General features: G+C 54.9%; 1 protein-coding gene across 10 annotated transcripts in view; it reads left to right on the top strand.

Moving 5' to 3' along the window:
- Positions 1-22590, top strand: part of MAP4 (microtubule associated protein 4) — a 140596-nt gene that overhangs the window by 83540 nt on the left and 34466 nt on the right. For 9 of the 10 annotated variants that reach the window (XM_069859118.1, XM_069859119.1, XM_069859127.1 and 6 more), the window contains 3 exons: positions 268-399; positions 1742-1906; positions 3473-7552. In XM_069859118.1, the coding sequence (XP_069715219.1) occupies positions 268-399; positions 1742-1906; positions 3473-7552 (4377 nt within the window). The remainder of the gene's footprint in view (positions 1-267; positions 400-1741; positions 1907-3472; positions 7553-22590) is intronic. The other variant, XM_069859121.1, reaches the window with a different exon arrangement.

Below are 22590 nucleotides of genomic sequence, written 5' to 3' on the forward strand. Positions count from 1 at the left end.
GGCTCGTGTTCAGCCACTGTTGACCAGCACCCCCAGGTTCTTTTCCACTGGGCAGCGGTGGGGAACGTCTTTAGCAGATCTTTAGGCTTTCAGGAGGACAGAGCAGGTAAAATCAATCCTGAAGAGCAGATACCACTGAGGAAACATGAGGAAAACCTTTAGTTTCTTGTGAAGACGCGACTTGGATGAGGCAGTGATTTTTATCTCGCTTAATCTCACCTTAATTAAATATAACACGAGCTTTTCTTCTTTATATTCTGTTTGCAGAACCAACGGTGAATGTGGGACAAGAAACCCCAGAAGCTCCTGTTGACCTTGAGAAAGCTGAAGGCACCAAAGCCCCTTCCAGCCACAAAGAGCATCTGCCAGAGCAGGAGAACCACCTTCCTGTGTCTACAGGTGAGGATGCAAACTGGAAGAGGCTGCCCAGGGTAGGGGTTGAGTCCCCTTCCCTGGAGGGGTTTAAGGGCCGGGTGGCCGAGGTGCTGAGGGACACGGGTCAGTGATTGATGGGGATGGTCGGACTCCATGATCTGGTGGGTCTCTTCCAACCTGGTGATTCTATGATTCCATGAGTCTGTGATTCTGTGATCCATGGGGTGAGACTGGAACCAGCGCTTCCCTGTCAGCTCATCCTGGCCCCCCCACCCTGGTTCTTGCGCCCAGACATCGTTCCCGTGTCCCTCGCAAGGACAAATCACCAAAGGTTTCATTTCAAGCAGGTTATCGGTGGGTTCTAACGTGGGGATGGGTGTAAGGAGACGGTTGTCTTCATGTTTGAACTTACGATCGAATCACGGAATAGGTTGGGTTGGAAGGGACCTCAAAGCCCATCCAGTTCCACCCCTGCCGTGGACAGGGACACCTCCCACAGGGTCAGGTTGCTCCCAGCCCCATCCAACGTGGCCTTCAACCCCTCCAGGGATGGGATCTGGGGGTTCTGGTTCTGGTCTCTACACCGGGAGTAGGAAGAAATGTGTCCTGTGAAGGTGCTGGGGCACTCGCAAAGGCTGCCCAGATGCCCTATCTACAGTTGGACTTGAGGATCTCAAAGGTCTTTTCCAACCTAGTGATCCTAGGTGTTCAAGGCCAGGTTGGATGGGGCTTCAAGCAACATGATCCAGTGGGAGGTGTCCCTGCCCAGGGCAGGGGTGGAACTGGATGGACTTTGAGGTCCCTTCCAACCCAAACTATTCCATGGTTCCACCATTCTAACTTGCCATCAACCAGAATCCCTAGATCCCATCCCTGGAGGTGTCCAAGACCAGGTTGGGTGGGACTTGGAGCCCCTGATCCAGTGGGAGGTGTCCCTGCCCATGGTTGGGGTGGAGCTGGATGAGCTTTGAGGTCCCTTCAACTCAAACCATTCTATGATTCTCTGATTGGTGTTAGGCAGGGACTCCAGGCTTGGAGTGGAGCTCACTCTGGATTTAAATTCCGGTTGGAAGCCGGTGTGGCCTGAATTTGATTGATTGCAGAGAGGAAAACCCCAACGAAACCTCCACCCCTTGCTTGAGCCCCAGGGCTTTCTTTGGTTGATGTTTTACCTCACCATGGTGTATCTGCCAACCTTTAAAATTGATCCTTAAAATGGGATTGAAAGGCCACGATCCAACTACAAACTTCATTCCCATTCCAGTAAACCCAGTTCCCTTCTGCTGGGCTTGCATTTAGACTGTTGGTGTCCCGTATCCCTCAAAACTGAAGCGTTCTCTTCCTTCTTCTCCTCTTTCTGTTCCAGTAGAAGCCAAAGAAGCTGTTGCACTAGAAAAGAAAGATCTTCTTCCAGAAAAACCTGTTCCTGCTGCAGATGTCGCTGGGACGGAGAAGCAAAAGGAGGAGGTGGAACACAACCATGTCCAGCAAGGAGAACCTCAGCAAGAAAAAGCCCTGCAGGACCCCACAGGTAGAACATAAAGAATAATTCAGTTGTAGAGTGGAAGTATCTTTGCGAAGTCTTCTTCTGCTGGTTGCCTTGGCTCTTGAGGAGCAGAAAGCTCTTTGTCTCCGAGCAGCTGTGGTTCCTTGGGTTCATTGGTGATCCTGCTTGTGCTTTCCCTCTGAAATGCTCTTTTCCCTTCCGTTCCCCGGACTGGAAGTCCAAGCGTGGGTGCTGCTGGGACTGGACTGGCTTAGGTGTCTCCTCGGTGGAATTTAAAAGCTCATCAGCTCTTTGCCATCACTGCCGGCTGCTTATTTTGGTGTTAAAGGACCTTTAATGCTGATCGCAACTATAGAGGTGTGGAATGGGTTGGGTTGGAAGAGACCTTAAAGCTCATCCATGGGCAGGGACACCTCCCACTGGATCAGGTTGCTCCAAGCCCCATCCAACCTGGCCTTCAACGCTCCAGGGATGGGATCTGGTTGACAGCAAGTTAGAATCGTGGAACTGTGGAATGGGTTGGGTTGGAAGGACCCTCAAAGCCCAGCCAGTTCCACCTCTGCCATGGGCAGGGGTACCTCCCACTGGTTCAGGGGGTTCAAAGCCCCATCCAGCTTGGCTTTGAGCACCTCCAGGGATGGGACATCCGTGTGCCATCCGTGCAACTTGTGCCAGAGCCTCCCCACCCTCATGGTGAAGAACACGTCTTCCTAATGTCTAATCTAAATCTTCCCCCTTCCAGTTTAAAGCCGTTCCTCCTCGTCCCTCAGCTTTCCTGGAGCCCGTTTCAGTCCTGGAAGCTGCTCTAAGGTCTCCCTGGAGCCTTCTCTTCTCCAGGCTGCACAACCCCAACCCTTTCGGCCTGGCCTCAGAGCAGAGGTTCCGCTATTCCTAAGGGAACCCTCCTTCCAAATGGAGTTTTTGGATTCCCAGCGGGAAATGGGATCTTCTCCCTTCTCTGCTTCCTCCGTTGTTGCTCACGCGTGTGACCGGGGCTGAGTTCTGGGTCAGGGCCAGTGACCGATGCTCCCGTAGACCCAGACCGTGTAGCCGAGGCCACCTCGAGCTGCGTGTCTCCACGTAGACCCAACAATTTCTATTCTGGAGGCTCTACCTTCTACCACATCCACCGATGGGGCTGTGGGAACCTCAGCTCTTTTCCTCCTCCTTCTCTTTTCCATCCCCTCATCTTTCCACCTAACTTTTCTCTGGAAAGCTGCCAGTTTGGGATATAAAAAGTTGAATCAGTTTTCTTGCCTCGCTAAGACAAAAATGGATCTTTTATTCATTTTCCAAGCGTGTCCTCACAAGATCCGTTGCTTTCCGGTGGGGTAAGAGCATGGATCGGTGGTTTGAAATAGCATTGACGTGTTTATCGCTCGTAGCTTAAATAGGTTTTGCGTGGAAATGTCTCTTCCAGCCCTGCCGAGGTGGATTTAGAGAATTAGCGCGGTAGCGGTGGTGGAAAAGTCCGCGGTTGTGACTGTCTAGAGTGGTTTTGGTGGCTAAAAATCAAATATAAAGTGTGTTTTTATATCTCTTGAAAGCAAAAAGTTGCCTCGATGGTTGAGCGGGCTTCCTGTATTCCAGGTCTACCTCCTGCACAAATCAGGCAAGTTAACAAATCCAGTGACCGCAGGTTTGGCAGAGCGAAACCTGCACCGAGGCCTCTTGCAGATGTATCAGAGGAACGTCTCGGAGGTCTCCTCCTTCCACCGAAGAGCGTTGACCCCAAGGTAGAGCCCTGCTCCCTAGCGGAGCCCGGATGCCTTCCCGGAACATCTCTGGGCTCTAGGGTTTCGCGTAAAAAGGCGGCTGAGCAGGCGGAGTTTGCCGAGAGCTGCCGGGATGTGCCGAGGGAGAGCTGGGATCCGGAAGGTTCTCTGGCTGTTGTGAAGAAAAAGAAGAAGAAATCAAAGCAGAGGCGGAACCAGCTGCCAAGGACGATGGAGTTCTGGGATGAGAATGGAACGGTCTCCAGAGCTCCTAGAAACCCTCCGTTTGCTGGTGGGTTCCACAAAGCAGACGCACCGGTGGAAGTTCTCAAGGAGGAGTCGGTTCCCTCAGGAACCAGAGCCTCGGGTGCGCCCAAGGATGCTAAAATAACTTCAGGTCCCATCCTGGAGGAGCCAAACGCCTTCTCGGTGCCAGCACCAGGCCAGCAGGCCCCGAAGAACTGGGAGGTCAGGAAAGCAGAAGGAGCGAGAAGCGAGGGTTTGATGTTGCGATCAAAAGGCAAAAGGAAAGAGGTGGCTCTGGAGCAGGTGGGACAGGCCAAGGTGGGGGAATCGCTTCCAGCCCCGCAGCCAACGAAGCCTCTGGAACGAGGTGTTCTCGATAAAGATGAGAAAAGAGAGATTAAGGAGTCAAAACACGCCGAGCTGCCGGCGTCTCCGTCAGGAGCCGTCGCCCTGAGCAAAGCAGAAGGTCCCTTACAGAGCAGCCCCTCGCGGTTGCTCCTTTCTGATCAGGACAAGGAGGCTCAATTTGCATCTCCCATGCGTGAAGCGCCCGGTGACCCCGTCCACCGTGAGCTTCAGGCTTCCAAGGGCTCCCTGGAGGAAGGAGCCAAGAGAAGAGGCGGTTGTGAAGGCAGTAAAGGAGGTAGAAATGAATCTCTCAAAGAGGTTTCTCCTCTAGAGGCCGTGGTGGCCCCACCAGACGGGCTTCCCAGCCAGCCCAGGGCAGCTGGTGGAACTAAACCAGTGTCCTCTGAGAAGATCGTGGCTGTTGCCTCCTCCCCTGCTTCGGAGGGCGTAGGGAAGACTCCAGCGGATGCTGCGGAGATGCCTCCTGCACCCTTGGCTTTACCAAAGCCTGAGGAAGTCGCTGCTCCACAGAATAAAAAGTCCGAGAGCTTTTCAGAGCCGCTTCTCCCTTCTGATGCCAAACGTCCCGGCTCCGCTCCAGCCGTGAACGGAGCGATGGGACCCGATTCTCCTGATAAAACCAAAGAGAAAGACTTTCTTGGGTCAGAGCAGCAGACGGGAAAAGATCCCAATGGTGCCCACGGCTTGGACCGAGCTAGAAAAAGGCGTGGGGAAGGGAAAGGGAAAAGATTCAAAAACTTCCCTGAGCAGGTGATGCTCTTGGAGGATGGAGAGAAGGTTGGTGACGGAGGGAGGGTAGAAACGACTTTCCCTGATAGAGGCAGGGAGGTTGTGGCACGGGGACAACCGTCTGGAAGCTTCACGCATCCTTATCCTGCAGAAAAGCCCAAAAAAAGAGGCAGCGATGGGAGAAGTAAGAAAGGAGAAAGAAGCTTTTTCCAGCCTGAGAATAAGGTGGAGCCGAGCGGTTCTCCTGACGTAGCCGGTAGAGCCAAGGAAGGCGATAAAGGCGACGAGAGGGGCTGGGTGGCTGCTGAGCGTGGTCAGGAGGTGACTTGGAGCCCGAGGGCAACAGAGCTGGGGATGGAGAAGCAGAAAGTAAATGTTGGGAAGCGTGAAATAGCTTCTACGGGTACTTTAGAGCAGCCGTTCCCGCTGGAGAGCAGGAGAGAGGAGGGGAGGAGAGAGGAGGCCAAGCATCTCGCCGGGGTTGGTGCCCTCAGCAAAGCACCAGAGGTCAGTTTGAGGAGTAAAGACGAAGAGGGTGGGATTATTGCTGCGGTTGCGATGAATTCTGGTGCCACGGTGGTGGCCGAGAGACCTCGGAAGAGGGGGAGCGATGGGAAGAGGAAAAGTGATACGAGCCCTTCGGGGCTGGTAGATGCTCCAGATGCCGAGGTGGAAAGTAGCAAAGAGAAGGAGGCTGGGGGCACGAAAGATAGAGATGAGAAAGGTAAAGGTAAAGATAAAGGTAAAGATAAAGTTTCTGGGTTTGAAAAGGAGCTTCTGCTGGAGGATCAAGTGAGTAAAAACCAGGAGGTGCTGGGAAAGCCTGAGGTGCAAGGTGGGAGTAGAAGTTTCTCCAATGAGCAGGTTCTTTCAGGTGATAAAGTAGAACGAGCGGAGCCAGAAGTAGGCAAGAGGAAAGGAACGTGCGCTGTGAGGGGAGCTGAGGAGCTCGGGAGGTCCGAGAGCAAGGGGGACGTGGAGCACGGTTCCTCCAGGGCGATGGAGCAACCGAAGAGGCAAAGTGGAGATGGCAAAGGTGACAAGGCTGGCAGGAGGCTGGAGGGCTCCGTGGTGCCTCCAGCAGGTGAAGAGGTGGGAGATATTAAAGCTCAACCTTCTGAGAAAGGCAAAGAGACCGATTCCAAGCCGTTAGCGAATCTGGTAGGTGACCTGACTGATGGCCAAGCTCCTGCTCTACCTCTGGAGCCAGAAAAACCGCTTACGGGTGGTAAAGAGCCATGCGCAAGGGTTCAGGCTACGGTTCCTCCTCGTGACGTGGAGATGACTAGGAAACCTGAAGCAGAAGGTCCCGCTCCTTGCAGCGGGAAGGGCGGCCCCCCTAGCACAGAGCTTCCCGCGGTGGCAGATCCCGCGGTGGCCATGGTTGAGGGTAGATGGAAGAAGCGAAGCTGTGATGGAAGCAGGAAAAAGGTGATGAATGTGGAGACCAAAGCGAGCGGGAGCGAAGCGCAGCCTCCCGTGGGGTCTGAGGTGGGATATGGAACGGGAAACATGGATCTTGTCGATGAAAACAGAAACATCAAAACTTTTAGCCCTCAAATGCTTTGGGATGAGAAAGGAAGCGACTTCAGATCCTTCGCTCAGGCTGCACTAACAGGTCCTGACAACGCTGGGAATGTTCCACCTGGCTCCCCAGAGCAGGTGGGTGAGGGCGCAGGGCGGAAGGGGCCTCCTCCTCCTGCGGTTGTGGCAGAGGAAAGCGTCCAAGAGCCAGGGTCTGGTGCTGAGAAGGCAGGAAGGCAGAAATCCCGTGAGCAACCAACGCTTCTGGGACACCAAGAGCCTGGAAACACGACTTCAAAGAAAGGTGGTGAAGAACCTGCTTCCCAGGGTGGCAGCGAGGCAGAGAAACCCCTTTCTTTGGATCAGGAAGTCAAGCAGGACGTCAAATCAAGGAAGGGTGATGTTCATCTTGCTCCTGCAGCAAACGTGGGTGACAGCACCTCCTCAGACCTTCTGAGGAAGGTGGATTCCAAACACAGACCAGCTCCCGTCGGTGCTGAAGGGGCAGAGAAACTGGAAACCTCCATCTCTGCTGGAGAGAAGGACACGGGGCGCGTTTCCTCAGAAGCTGCAGCGAGACCAGAGAGCAAAGTGGGAGCTGCCGCGTCGCAGGTTGGGCTGGAAGCGTTGATGGAGACTCGAGGTGAAGAGGTTGAGCTGGGTGGAGGTAAGAGGAACGAGCAGAGCTCACCCAGGAGCCCAGGAGGTTTGGACAACGCAGAGGCTGCTGCTTTGAATCTGATGGAAACGAAAATATGTCCTAAAGAGAACCATGAAGGTCCTGCTCAGCCTGGAGAAGAAGGTGCTGTGCCCAACAAGGAGGTTCACCTAGAGGAGGTTGCCCCAGCGTTGAAGCCTCCAGTAGAGAAACCTCAAGACGCAGCTAAAGTGAAAGAACCAAGTCAACAAAAAGCATTGAAGGAGGCAAAGAAAGAGAAACTCAACGCAGCAGAACCGGTCAAAGGCTACATGAGACCCACCAAGTCCCGAGGGGTGGCGGCTCTGCCAGCCAGGCCTGTCGCTCCGGGCCGAGAGACGCAAAAGCAGCCGAGAGCCGTGACCACGAGCCGCCTGAGGCAAGAAAAAGGTGTGTGGTTTGAGCTGGGGGCTGTAACCCAGGCCGCTTGCGTTGGCATGACCCGCGGCCGTTAATCCTCCGCGGCACAGGCGAGTTTGGCATGACCGGGGTGTTGGCTGGTGGGGAAAGGCTCTGAGTTCTGCTTGCCCGTCTCACAGTGCTAATTCCCAGCGGTTGAAGGGCTGACAGCTTGGTGTGAGGTCCAGATTAATCTTCGTTACTCACTCGCGGTTAATTTTGCTTACGTACCGTAGGAAATTGAGGTGAGCTTGCACGTCTCGGTGTTGAGTTACGTTGGCTTTTGGTCATCTGAGATTGAAGGTGACCTGGAACGCAGCGTTTCTGCAGTAGGAGATGTTCTCCATCGCTGTCGTGGTGCACAGGTTGGGTTTAACCCTCCTCAGCCTGACTCCAGTATCTCCTTTCTCTCCAGCAGTTGGGTGATGACTGTATCTTAAGCTCCTTTGACCTGTGGCATCTCCAAAAGGTGCTTCCTTCCACAATAACTCTGTGCTAAGCCGCTTGTAGGGCAACAATAGCGGGACTGGTGGAGATATGAAGCCTTTCTCTCTCTGGACTGGGCAGCGCTGGGGATTGTTGACCCTGGCTCTTCTCCAGGCCACGAGATCCCTGTAGTCAGAAGAAATGAGATGGAACTAATTTCATGGAATTCAGTGAAGTCATAGGAATTTTGAAGTGGAGAATGCAGCATAGATAGAGCTGAAAGAGAGGATGGTTTGGGTTGGAAGGGACCTCAAAGCCCATCCAGTCCCAACCCCCTGCTATGAGCAGGGACACCTCCCACTGGATCAGGGGCTCCAAGCCCCATCCAACCTGGCCTTGAACCCCTCCAGGGGTGGGATCTGGGGGTTCTTGTTGACGGCCAGTTAGAATCAGAGAATGGTTTGGGTTGGAAGGGGCATTAAAGATCATCCAGTCCCACCCCGCCATGGGCAGGGACACCTCCCACAGATCAGGTTGCTCCAAGCCCCATCCAACGTGGCCTTCAACACCTCCAGGGATGGGGCAGCCACCACTGCTCCGGGCGACCTGTTCCAGGGCCTCCCCGCCCTCCCAGGAGAACGTTTCTCCCTAAGATCTCATCTCCATCTCCCCTCTTTCAGCTCCAAACCATTCCCCTTCATCCCATCCATGCACTCTCTGATCCAGAGCCCCTCCCCAGCTCTCCTGGAGCCCCTTTCCATACTGGAAGCTGCTCTAAGGTCTCCCTGGAACCTTCTCTTCTCCAGGCTGAACAACCCCAACCCTCAACCTGAGAGATTTGGGGTTGAGTCTTGTGCTTCTGCTCATTCTAAACCTTTCTCAGACAGATCTGTCGTCACCTCTCTGGCTCCCAGGCCGCTCAAGTCGCCTGGAGAAGTTTCCCCGTGCCCTGGGGTGCTTTTAGTTTTTGCTTTGTCACCAGGCGTGGACGTTTGGGGCTGTTCCCGTTCCTCGCTGCCAGTTTGCATGATGCAGCCGCTGACTTAGCAGCCGCCGAGCTCCGAGTGGCCCTTAACATGCGGGTCAGGTTTGCGAGAGGTTTTGTGATTTTAATGAGCGTTGCATAACCCCGAGTAGTTCTATTTTAGTAGAAGCCGTGTTCCCTGCATGAACTTTTGCCTGCAGAAGTGATGTTCTTTGCTGCATGATGCTACCAAGTCCAGGGAAAGCTTGAAGGCAGCGTCTTTTCCCAAAAGAGCTTCCTTCAAGCCTTCCCGTTGTCTTCTCAAAGTCCGTATTTTCCTCGTTAACCCCTGGATTCATGGGAGCCCGTCCGTGCGAAAAGAAAAAGTCCTCCTGACTGTTCCACGCAGGTAAAGTCTGTTTGGAGTTGGAAGATTCCTGGGTCAGAATAACCCGTCGGCGCCTGAGTAAGTTGGTTCCTGCTTTGCTTCTCTGAGTTTGATAAGAATCCAGTGGCTTTCAGCACTTCAGAAACTCACGGTTGGTTTCTTAAATGAAGCTCGGAGTGATGGGGAGAACTTCTTAGCAGGGCTTGTAGCAACAGGACAAGGGGTGATGGGTTCAAACTAAGCGAGGAGAAGGTAAACCTAGATATTAAGAAGTATTTCACTCCAAGGGTGAGGAGGCCCTGGAACAGGTTGCCCAGAGAAGTTGTGGCTGAGAACATTTCTTCCCAAGATCTCATCTCCATCTCCCCACTTTCATCTTCAAACCGTTCCCCATGTCCTACCCCCTGCTCTCCGTGATCCAGAGCCCCTCCCCAGCTTTCCTGGAGCTCCGTTCAGCTCTGGAAGATGCTCTAAGGTCTCCTTGGAGCCTTCTCTTCTCCAGGCCGAACCCCAAGTCTCTCAGATACGTTCCCGAGGTTTTTCACTCCATCTGCTGCCCAACCCATCGTGAATCAGCTCTTCACTGAGCTGTGAAACCCCAGCAAACGCCGGCTGGTGGCCCTGAGTTGGCGCAACTGGTGTGGAAGAGCCTTAGGCTGGACCTGAGGATGAACCAGTGAGTTCGTGCATCGGGTGAACATGAGTGAAAACCAGAAACCGATGAAGGGAACGTGTTGAGATTCCAGACCACGAACGTGAGTGGGTTTGTGTATCGGGCAGAGCGGGATCGGAGAATCCCAGCATCGTTTAGGTTCATAAAGACTTTTAAGGTCATTGAGTGCAACCATAAACCCAGGTCTTGCCAACTCCACCACTGAAAGACGTCCCTGAACACCACGTCCCCATGGCTGTTAGATCCCTGTAGGGATGAGGACTCCACCACTGCCTTTGGCAGCTTCTGCCAGTGCTTGACAACCCTTTCCATGCAGGAATTTCTCCTCAGAGCCAATCTAACCCTCTCCTCGCTCTCTGGAGTCACAGGGACCCAGGAGTCGTTATTATATTCCAGATTCTCATAGAATCGTGCAATGTTTCGGGTTGGAAGGGATCTTTAAAGGTCGTTTGGTCCAATGATGGAGCCTCAGCCTGTACCTACCCTCTGCAAGCAGCTCATCTTCCTCCTAAGGTGACAACTCACTGTTGAAAGGTTCTTCATTTTTAACCGGTCATCAGAACTTGAGCTGCGATTGTCGGGCAGCTCAGTGACACTTCACAACACCTGGGATCGCAGATTCACGGAATGGGTTGGGTTGGTACGGACCTCCAGGCCCATCCAATTCCAACCCTGTGCCATGGGCAGGGACACCTCCCTCTGGATCAGGGGCTCCAAGCCCCATCCAACGTGGCCTTGAACCCCTCCATGGATGGGGCAGCCACCCCTGCTCTGGGCAACCTGGGCCAGAGCCTCATCACCCTCCCAGGAGAACTTTTATCCTTGAGATCTCATCTCAATCCCCCTCTTTCAGCGTCAAACTGTTCCCCTTGTCCCATCCCTGCACTCCGTGATCCTCCCCAGCTTTCCTGGAGCCCCTTTCAGCTCTGGAAGCTGCTCTAAGGTCTCCCTGGAGCCTTCTCTTCTCCAGGCAGAACAACCCCAACTCTCTCAGCCTTTTCTCAGATCAGAGGTTCTCCAAGCCCCTGGATCATCCCTGTGGCCTCCTCTGGCCCCGTTCCAGCAGCTCCATCTCCTTACATTGGGGGTTCCAGAACTGACCCCAGGACTCCAGGTTGGGTCTCACCAGAGTGGAGCAGAGGGGTCAATCCCCTCCCTCCCTGCTGGTCCCACGGCTCTTGATGCCACCCAGGGCACGGGTGGGTTCTGGGCTGTGAGCGCACGTTGCCAGCTCATGTTGAGCTTCTTCCCGTGGGGTTGGAACTGGATGATCTTTAAGGTCCCTTCCAACCCAAACTATTCTATGATTCTGTGATTCTCACCCACCAGCCCCCCCATGTTTGGGTCCCTTCTAGCCTGGCTTCGTCAAGCCTGGGAGGTGAAACGAAGCGTACGAGTTCCTCGGGCAGTTCCTGCGTTTGTCGTCCCTGATTGGAAGGGTGGAAACTGCAACGTTACGGGCTTCAGCACTAGACCTTGTCCTTGATGGCTCTGGTCACTGCAGTCACCAATTGATAGCAGTAATCACGCTTAATTAGTGATCCCGTTAGCTGGAGCTGCTGGCACCGAGTAGCCCATCATCCTGGGAAGTGACGTTGCCTTAGAAACCAAAGGATTGCAGAGAAACGATTGTGTTAGATTAAAAAAAAACCCAGGCGAGGCATTAGAAGGGATAAGTAATCGCTCGGGGAGAGAAGTAAAAATAGAAGCACTAGGCTGATTCATCTGGTGAGACCGAGAGCCTCCAGATTGGGTATTAAGTGGTGACGTGGTGATGTAGCGATCTTCTCCTGCTCTGCGGCCGCAGCTGCCTCAGCCCGAGCGGCCGCGTCCACCTGGGAAAGGCCAGGGACAGGGAACCATCGAATCCTAGAACGGTTTGGGTTGGAAGGGACCTCAAAGATCATCCAGTTCCACCCCATGGGCAGGGACACCTCCCACTGGATCAGGAGCTCCAAGCTCCATCCAACGTGGCCTTCAACACCTCCAGGGATGGGGCAGCCACAGCTTCTCTGGGCAACCTGTTCCAGCTCCTCCCCACCCTCATGGGGAAGAAATTCCTCCTCCTGTCCAGTCTAACTCTGCCCCTCTCCAGTTTGTCCCCATTGCCCCTCGTCCCATCCCCACAAGCCTTTGGGAACAGCCCCTCCCCAGCTTTCCTGGAGCCCCTTCAGGTTCTGGAAGGACTCTAGAAGGTCTCCTTGGAGCCTTCTCTTCTCCAGGCTGAACACCCCCACCTCTCCCAGCCTGTCCTCGTACGGGAGGTTCCCCAGATGTCGCAGCAGCTCTGGCTCCAGGGCTGTTTGATGTTGGTGCTGAGCCGTGTGCTGGATCTGCTCAGCTTCCCTGCCAGGCTCCGTGGTGGCAGCTGTACCTGTTAGCAAAGACGGGATTTTGTGTGGTAGAAGGATGCAAACAGTGAGAATTTCCCCTTCCCCCTGTGGAACGGGGCTGTCTTGGCACGGGGAGGGTGCGAGGAGCTCCAGGCGTGAAGCTCCACATCCAGAAGCTGAACCAGGGTCTGGCTCTCAAGAGTTTGGAACCGTTCCATTGCCGTTATCTGACAACGTTCTTGGAAAGAAAGGTGGTGGAGAGCCAAGAGGTTTGTGAAACCACGGGTTTGCTACTCAGGGAGCAGGGAATCTTCCCCAGAGTTGAGCTCCGTGGTAACTCCAGCCCTCTCCAACACCTTCCTTTGAGCTAGACTCCTGTGTTCAGTTTGGACCCTTCACTCCAAGACCTTGAGGGGCTGGAGAACGTCCAGAGAAGGGAATGGAGCTGGGGAAAGATCTGAAGAACAAGGGTCATGAGAGGTGTCTGGGACCTGGGGCTGTTCAGCCTGGAGAAGAGGAGGCTGAGGGGAGACCTTATCATCAAAGGAGGTTTAAGTGAGGTGGATGCTGGTCTCTTCTCCCAAGGAACAAGGCATGGGATGAGAGGAACTGGCCTCAAGTGTCACCAGGGCAGGTTTAGATTGGACATCAGGAAGCATTTCTTCACCAGAGGGGTTTTCGGGCCCTGGCCGAGGCTGCCCAGGGAGGTGGTGGAGTCCCCATCCCTGGAGGCCCTTAAAAGCCGGGCAGATGAGGCACTCAGGGATGGTTAGACAGATACAGTTGGACTCGAGGATCTCAAAGGTCATTTCTAACCAAGTGATTCTGGTAGAACTTCAGCAAATTAAAGCTTTGGCAGAATCTAAAGGAGGATCTGAGGCCAAAGCTTTGCTATCAGGACCATGTTGCGAGCAGTGGTGGTTTCGGGTCCTTCTGAAGGTTTAGCAGAGCCACCATCGTTTGCTTTTGAGGTGGAACGTTAACAAATCCCATGGGAAAAATCCTTTTGGGAGAAGGTAGAGGCTGGGGCACTGGAATTGAGAACAGGCATATGGGAACATCATGGGTGAAGCTGTTGGCGTGTCTGAACTCTGCGTCACCTCCATTAATGTCCCGAGCAATTAAATATTAGATGACTTGGGAGGTTTTTCACAGCTAAGCGTTCTTCTGCTTCCAGGCATCCCAGGTATCAAACGCGGTTCATTTGCTACATGAAAAATTGGATTAAATTAATCATAGAATCACCAGGTTGGAAGAGACCCACGGGATCATCGAGTCCAATTAATTAAGTAGCAGAGGTGGTTGTTTTAGAATCATAGAATGGTTTGGGTTGGAAGGGACCTCAAAGCTCATCCAGTTCCAACCTCCAACCATGGGCAGGGACACCTCCCACTGGATCAGGGGCCCCAAGCCCCATCCAGCGTGGCCTTCAACGCCTCCAGGGATGGGATGTGGGGGTTCTGGTTGATGGCAAATTAGAATCATGAAAATACAGAGAGTGTTGGGTTGGAAGGGACCTCAAAGCCCATCCAGTTCCACCCCTGCCATGTGCAGGGACACCTCCCACTGGATCAGGGGCTCCAAGCCCCGTCCAACCTGGCCTTGAGAAGTTGGCTGAGTGACAGAGGGAGAGCAGCGATGCCACGGGATTGAGTGACTTTAAGGTTTGAGGAGCAAATTGAGAACCTCTAGAGTGAGCAAAGGCCTTCAAATATCAGTCCCACAGCAGAAGAAACGATGTGAGCCTTGTGTCCTGTTTCTTGCCAGCAAGGCAACTCTGAACCTGGCCCAGGTTGCCCAGGGAGGTGGTGGCTGCCCCGTCCCTGGAGGTGTCCAAGGCCACATTGGATGGGGCTTGGAGCAACCTGATGCATTCGGAAATGTCCCTGCGCATGGCAGGGGTGGAACTGGATGACCCTTAAGGTCTCTTCCATCCCATGGTTCCATGATTCTAACATGCCATCAACCAGAACCCCCACATCCCATCCCTGGAGGTGCTGAAGGCCACGTTGGATGGAGCTTGGAGCCCCTGATCCAGTGGGAGGTGTCCCTGCTCATGGCAGGGGTGGAACTGGGTGGGCTTTGAGGTCCCTTCCAACCCAACCCATCCCATGCTTCTATGAATATTTTGAAGTACTGAGAAGCAGCCGAGGTCCTTTGCGAAGGGAAGCTGTGGGTGGAACTATTCTGGTTAATTAGAGGGATGTCATGGAGGCTTCAGATAACTTACAGTTCCTTAGTCATTGTTTTTAAATATAGCAGCGTCTTCACTCCGGAGCTTAAATACAAGGAGATAAATGTGTGGATCGTAGCAGCAGGTTAAATTCAGGGGGCGTAGCGGAGCCTGCAGCCTCCGGGTGTGAAAACGCAGTTCCCTTCGGTTCAACTACCTCAGCAAGTCCCTGCACAGCAGCGTGGACAGCGGGTTCTCCTGGATCAGACTCCATCAGGGTCCGTAGTTATAGAATTATGGAACGGTTTGAGTCAGAAGGGACCTTAAAGCTCATCCAGTTCCAACCTCTTGCCATGGAGAGGGACATCATGTTCAAAGGCCCATCCAACGTGGCCTTAACACATCCAAGGATGGGATCTGGGGGTTCTGTTTGATGGCAAGTTAGAATTGTGGAACCGTGGGATGGTTTGGATTGGAAGGGACCTCAAAGCCCCTCCAGTTCCAACCCCTGAGATGGGCAGGGACACCTCCCACTGGATCAGGGGCTCCAAGCACCATCCAACGTGGCCTTCAACACCTCCAGGGATGGAGCAGCCGCAGCTTCTCTGGGCAACCTGTTCCAGGGCCTCTCCACCCTCCCAGGAGAACATTTCTCCCTAAGATCTCATCTCTATCTCCCCTCTTTCAGCTTCAAACTGCTCCCCACGTCCTGTCCCTGCCCTCCCTGACCCAGAGCTCCTCCCCAGCTCTCCTGGAGCCCCTTTCAGTCCTGGAAGCTGCTCTAAGGTCTCCTTGGAGCCTTCTCTTCTCTAGGCTGAACAACCCCAACTCTCTAGCCCGTCCTTGTCAGGGAGGTGGGTCTGTTCCCGAGTTAATTCCTCTTGAGGTTCTCTGGATGCTGGACACGGCATCTTCACGATGCCCCGGGGTTGTGGTCGTGTGGCTTCGTGATGTCCTGGGCTTGTGCTCCCGTGTCGAGTAGATAACGCAGGGGCTGAAATCCTTGATGCGAATTAAACGCAGGAGAAAAAAACCCAAACATGCAGCTCAAAAATCCCCTAAGATACGTTGATGTTGATGAAAATATATATATTAAAATCAAGCTGACGGCATTTAAGCCCCCGAAACCCTCCCTAATCTGCCCCGTTTCATCCTTTTCAGCCTGGTGGGGGCCTGGGCCTTGTTCAATCCTCATTCCCTCTCGGCTTTGATCCCTCTTGTCTCCCGAAGAATCCATTTACGATCCCCGCAAACAAAGGCCTCGCGCTGAATGAGCCCATTCTGTGCGCTCGGGGCCGCGAGCGCCCGGGGCTCGGGCTTTGGGGTTGGGAAGGGGAGGGAAATCGCTCCCCGAGGAGTTTTCTAAGCGGTTCCTCGGCAAGAATTGACACTTGGGGTCGTGACAAGGCTCGGGAGAAGGAAAAGAGATGGGGATCCATCCCTAGATGCGTGAGCGCCCCTGAAATGCTCCTCGAGTCGCTGATTAAAGCCCCGCTGCCGCCTGGCCGGTTCCGTTCCCAAAGCGTCTCCTGTTTTGGTACCTCCAGAAGGATCAAAGCTGACATTGGGCTGCGTTGGAAGCGGCACCGAGGCGAGGGAGGCGCGCGGGGGGTGGGGAAGGAAGGGGGTTTGTCATGAATCCAGGGCCATGGGGTGTCGTCACCGTGCCGGCAGCCGGCGAGCTCCTCGCTCGGCTCCTGCAGCCGCCGGGGGAAGCCGAGCGAGCCGAGATGTCTCTCTCCAACAAACCCACCGCCTCGCTCGGCGAGTACGGGCAGCTTTGCAAACCCGCCAGCGCCGAGAGCTTCTCGGAAGCTTTTCACCTCATGGAGTCCCCGAAAGACTTCGGCAAAGCTGAATTCGAGTGGCAGAGGACGGAGGGGAAGCTTAACGAGATCGGTTTGAACGTCAACTCGGGGGGACCGATTAAGGACGGGCTCGTTAAGAACGCCGGTTTCACCGACGAGGACAAGCTCTGCTTCTTTGAAGGCAAATTAGACAAAGAGCTAAAAATAGCTCCCAAAGACAAAAGAGAAATCGAGGTGCAAGGCAAAAAATACCAAGCGGCTGCGGGTCACCTTGAGAGCTGGTCCTTGATTTCAGATCCCTTCCCTCCCGCTGAAGGTAACTTTGGGAACCCTAAAGCTACCGATTTTCAGGTGGGTCAAGCAGGAGCTGAAAAAGCTGGAGCTGGGCTGGGGAAAAATGAAGCCATCACTGATCAGGAGAAGGCGGCCGGGAAGGTTGGGCTGGAGAGCAAACCCCAGGCAGCCCCGAAGCTCCCCGGTCTGTCCGTGTCGGAGAGCGACGCCGGGAAATGCGGGAAAGAAGAAGAAATCAGTGTGTGGAATCCCAATTTCCAGCCGACATCTAATGATTCGGGGTGTAAAGAAGCGAGCGCGAAAAAAGACGGAGCCCCCAGCTACTGCGTGATTGGGGCGGTTAGCGACGGCTGCGGGGGCTCCTCTTGGATGGCATCGAAGCCGGAACCTCCGACCACCAAGGTGGAACTTGCCCAGGACGACTCCAAAAGCTTTAATAACGCGGCTGAAATGGAGGAAGAGCTGGAGGAGACGCTGAGCTGCGGCGACGCCAGCGGCTTTGTGAGCAGGGCTGCCCACCAGAGGAAGGCGATGAGGCGTGCGATGTCCGAGAGCTCCCACTTGTCGGTGCCCCTAACCCTTAACCTGGCCGATAAATACCCTGAGCCGGCGCTTAGAGAGGACGTCGCTACTGGTTTGCTCTCGCCTACCAGCAGCCTGAGCCAGTGCTCCAGCCCCACGGCGCGCAAGCCGGGAGCTGCTCCCATGAAGAGGTCAATGACCGTGGCGGCCGAGCAAGCGTCCGTCGGCGTGGGGCAGCCCAGCCCGGCCGAGAAGGAGCCTCGCGCCCTCCCGGCGGAGGAACCGGCTGCCAAGAAGAGAGACGAGCTCAACGGCGGCACCGGCTCGGGGAAGAGAGAGCTGGGCAGCCCGGGCTTGTATCGCAGCAAACTGGAGCAGATCCCCGAACTCGGCGGCCACGACAAAGAGAAGGAGGAGGCGGCGGGCAAGAAGGAGAAGCGAGACGCCACCGATGGAGCTGCCGCCACCGATGGAGCTGCCGCCACCGATGGAGCTGCCGCCTTGGATTCCTCCAAAAGCAAAAACGCCGCGGTGGAACCCGGCAAAGCCGCGCCGCTGGAAAGAAAAGAAATCGAGGTCAGCAACGTGCAGAGCCCTCCAGCTCCCAAGCAAGGAGATTTACCACGTGATGGTATGTTGCTAATTTTTACCTCCTCGGGGAGCGAGCGGCCAGGAGCTGGGAAGCCACCGAGTGACTCGAGAGGCTGCGGGGAGAGGCTGCGAGCCTGGAAAGACCGGCACGCCGCGGGGTCCGGGAGTTAGAGCCAAGGGTGTGGGTTTGGGGAGCTGGAAATAGAGGGGAAAATGGAAAGAAATCGGTGCCTGGCTGGTTCCGCAGCGTCCGTGGGGGCTTTGCTGGGCTCCTAAACCCGACTCGCAGCGTTTCACAGCCGCAGCATCCTTACCGAGCTCTCTCCCACTCCCTCATGCCAGCACAGGTCCCCTCTGATTTCTGAGCTGCCCCGGGGCGTTCTCCGAGTTAAAACCCTTCAATCTGTCTCTAAAAGATGCAGGGATTTTGTTTTATTGTGGAACTGTCAGCGCCGTTGCGTGTTTCTCTTTGAGGGGCTCGGTGAGAGTGAACGAGCAAAACCGATTACGCAGCTCGGCTCTTCCAAACTGCTTCGGGGCTGAGAATTCCGAGTGGAATTTCCCCCCCGTCGCCTCTTTCCCAAAGCCCCGGAGCCTTCCCCGGTGCCGAGTGTCAATAGCAGCTTGTTTGATTTCGCAGCGTCGTGTTGTTTTGACGGGGCTGGGATGGGTGAGCTCAGTCTTCCCGGATTTCAAAGCTCTGAGCGGAGCAGCTGATCTTTGTTCTCCGTCCTGGAACAACAGCCCCGTCCCTCCTGCCAGCTCCAGCCAGCAGCCAACCTGCTTTGCTCTCAGATTTTGGCTGCGAGGATGATCTGTGGGCTGAGAGCTTTGCGTGGAGAAGGCTCCGAGGAGACCTCGGAGCAGCTTCCAGCTCTGAAAGGGGCTCCAGGAAAGCTGGGGAGGAACTTTCTCCAAGGGTCTGCGGTGACAGGACAAGGGAGAACAGCTTTAAACTGAAAGGGGGAAGAGTGAGATTAGACTTTATGAAGAAATTCTTCATGGTGAGGGCGGAGAAGCCCTGGAACAGGTTGCCCGGAGAAGTTGTGGCTGCCCTATCCCTTGGAGTCATTCAAAGCCAGGCTGGATGGAGCTTGGAGCAACCTGATCCAGTGGGAGGTGTCCCTGCCCATGGCAGGAGTTGGAATTACATGAGCTTTGAGGTCCCTTCCAACCCAGACCGTTCTCTGATTCTAACTTGCCATCAACTTGAACCCCCAGATCCCATCCCTGAAGGTCTTGAAGGCCACATTGGATGGGGCTTGGAGCAACCAAGCTCCACCAGGGGAGGGTCAGGCTGGACAGCGGGAAGAAATCTTTCCTGGAAAGGGTGATTGGTCCCTGTCGGAGGCTGCCCAGGGAGGGGGTTGAGTCCCCTTCCCTGGAGGGGTTTAAGGGCCGGGTGGCCGAGGTGCTGAGGGACACGGGTCAGTGATTGATGGGGATGGTTGGACTCCATGATGCCGTGGGTCTTTGCAGCCAACTGGTCTGCGAAGCCTTCAGGGCTGATAGAAAACCCGACCCTGGCGCGAGACGGGAGGACGATGCCCCAGTGGGTCGAGGGCTGCGCCGTTCAGAAGTCAGAGCTCCAAACGGCTCCGTGGGTTGAGTTCTCTGAGCATGGAAGGATGCCCCTGGAGTAAGGGGGTGCGCTTTGAGATCCACAGTTATCATCTCGGGTTTTGCAGCGTGTTAGTGACACCCAATGGCCACCCAGTTGGCTCCTGGCTGCCAGGAGGCTTCGCTCTCTGAGCCTCCTCCAGCCGTCAGGAATCAGAGAATCATGGAATGGGCTGGGTTGGAAGGGACCTTAAAGCCCATCCAGTTCCAACCTCTCACCAGGTTGCTCCAAGCCCCATCCAGGCTGGCCTTGAACCCCTCCAGGGATGGGGCAGCCACCGCTGCTCTGGGCAACCTGGGTCAGGGCCTCCTCACCCTCCCAGGAGAACATTTCTTACCAAGATCTCATCTCAATCTCCCTTCTTTCAGCTCCAAACTGCTCCTCCTCATCCTATCCCTGCCCTCCCTGTATCCAGAGCCGCTTCCCTGGAGCCCCTTTCCATACTGGGAGCTGCTCCAAGGTCTCCTCAGAGCCTTCTCTTCTCCAGGCTGCACAACAGCCATGCATCTCAGAAATGAGTCTTCTCTAGAGTCTTCAGTTCTCTAGAGTCTTCTCATGGTCAGAGATCTCTAGAACGAGGCTTTGGCCATAGAACCCTCCCCTCGTCGAGGTGCCGACGTGTCTTATCTCCTTCCCTTTCCATTATCTCCGTGTTACCTTGTTCCTCACGGTCTACTTGGTGCTCAGACTCTAAATGTCTCTGGCAGTCGTGAGATGACGCGGTGTCACTCTTGGTGGCAGCTAATCACGGATTGCAGATATCGCTCCTTTGGAGCTTGAACTGGGATGTCGAGTCCTTTCCTGCAGCCAAGAGCCATCTGGGCTCCTCCTGATTGCGGCCAGAGCGATGTGGGGAGCTCCGGGCTGCGAGATACAGCTGGAGGGACCTCCTGGAGGTGGAGGTGGAGGTGGAGATGGGCTTGCTTGGGTGCCAGCAGGACTTGTGCTTCGGTGCGTTGACATGCGCTCAGTTTTGGAGGTGAACATGAAGCAGAGGTGAACATGGTTGGACTCGATGATCCGGTGGGTCTCTTCCAACCTGGTCATTCTCTGATTCCATGAAAGGCTCCTTGGTCTTCTTGACCATTAAACACGACCTGGGGAAACGTGATGGTGGCAACAAATGTGGAGCAGAAAAACTGTGTGTGTGGGGACCTTTCATCTCACAAAATCCCCAGGGTGGTGAGTGGGGACCTGTCATCCGCTTTGTGACTGGAGTTTGGTTGCAATGAGGTGGATTAGCCAGCAGGTTCAGATTTTGGGCAACTCTGCACCCCAGTTTGGCTTGGATGGAAATTCTTGTGGGGCAAAAGGGCAACCGTTTCATCCCAAAAACATGAGCGATCAGGAAAGCAGAATCTGAAGCGAATTGGCTTGTTTTCCCTGGAGGGGCCGAGCATCAGTGAGGTGAAGGTCACTGGATGATGTGAACGCTCGCAGGTGTCTGGGTGGGTTGCTCTTTGTGGGTCATAGGATCCTGGAATGGGTTGGGTTGGGTTGGGTTGGAAGGAACCTCAGTGTTTGTCCAGTTCCACCCCTGCCATGGGCAGGGACACCTCCCACTGGATCAGGGGCTCCAAGCTCCATCCAGCATGCCCTTCAACACCTCCAGGGATGGGGCAGCCAGAGCTTCTCTGGGCAACCTGTTCCAGTTCCTCCCCACCCTCACGGGGAAGAAATTCCTCCTCCTGTCCAGTCTAACTCTGCCCCTCTCCAGTTTGTCCCCATTGCCCCTCGTCCCATCCCCACAAGCCTTTGGGAACAGCCCCTCCCCAGCTTTCTTGGAGCCCCTTCAGCTTCTGGAAGGTCACTCTAAGGTCTCCTCGGAGCCTTCTCTTCTCCTGAACATCCCAACTCTCTCAGCCTGTCCTCGGACGGGAGGTTCTCCAGCCCTCGCATCATCCTTGGAGCCTCCTCTGGCCCCGTTCCAACAGCTCCATCTCCTTCTCCTGCTGAGGATTCCAGAGCTGGCCCCAACCCTCCAGCTGAGGTCTCCCCGAGAGGAGCCGAGGGGACAATCCCCTCCCTCCCTGCTGCCCACGCTGCTCTGGACGCAGCCCAGGACACACGGTCGGCTGGGTTTTGTCACTGAGTGTTTTTTAAGGACCCTGAATTAACATTCTTTACAATGAGGGTGGGGAGACCCTGGCCCAGGCTGCCCAGAGCAGGGGTGGCTGCCCCATCCCTGGAGGGGTTCAAGGCCAGGTTGGATGGGGCTTGGAGCCCCTGATCCAGAGGGTGGTGTCCCTGCCCCTGGCAGGGGTGGGACTGGCTGGGCTTTGAGGTCCCTTCCAACCCATTCCCTGGTTCTATGATACGATGACACATTTCATTTCAATCTAAAACCCGCAAACCCCGGGTAGCCGTCCCGATCTCCTCTGTGCCCACGGCTGGTGCTCTAAGCAGCTCAGTCCTGAGCAGAGCAGAACCTCTCCTGGCCCCTCGTTCCATCAGTACTCGCTGCAGCTTCCGACCGTAACGAGCAGCTGAGTTGTTTCCTGCACCCAACCACAGGTTTGATTCATGCTCCACTTGTCCTTAAGCCATCGTGTGATTTATCGCACGTACCACCTTGTCACCTCCCTGGTGTCCCCTGGGTAAGAGACTTCCTCACTGATCCCTTCACCTTCCACCTTTTCTTGTTCTTTGAATTTTCTCCAATCTTTTCTGCTCCAAATTTCTGCTCTTTTCTGCTGGGTTGGGATCGTTGCCTCCCTCACACTCAACAGCTTGGTGGAGGCATCATGGTTTTCTGACTCTAATTTCCATAAGCGAGGGGTGTAACCGTCATCGCCTTAGAATCATGGAATGGTTTGGGTTGGACCTTAAGATCCATCCTCTTCCACCTCCCTGACTGGCTTGGGGATGGTGGGGTTGGGCTGGTGGTGGGACTGGATGAGCTTTGAGGGCTTTTCCATCCTCAGAGGTTCTGTGATTCTGTGTCTGGGTTTGTAAGATGTGGGCACAGAGGACGCCTGGGTGATTCCGTGGTTCTTGAGAACAAATCGAAACGGAGACATCGATTGTGCAGCATCTGGTGCCAGATAAATGCTCGGCTCTGCAGGATCTGGGTCAGGCAGGAGACCTTTCGTTTAGCTTTATCTGGAGAGGAGAAAGCGGATAAGGGCAGTATTGCTCCTTCAAGTGAGATTTGTTACATCTGGAGGTGCTTCTGTCTTAAGATCTTCAAAGAAAAAGGCTGAATTGAGGACGTGGAGCTGTTGGAATGGGTGCAG

The sequence above is a fragment of the Phaenicophaeus curvirostris genome, chromosome 6 (genome assembly GCF_032191515.1).
Source record: "Phaenicophaeus curvirostris isolate KB17595 chromosome 6, BPBGC_Pcur_1.0, whole genome shotgun sequence".
Lineage (NCBI taxonomy): Eukaryota > Metazoa > Chordata > Aves > Cuculiformes > Cuculidae > Phaenicophaeus > Phaenicophaeus curvirostris.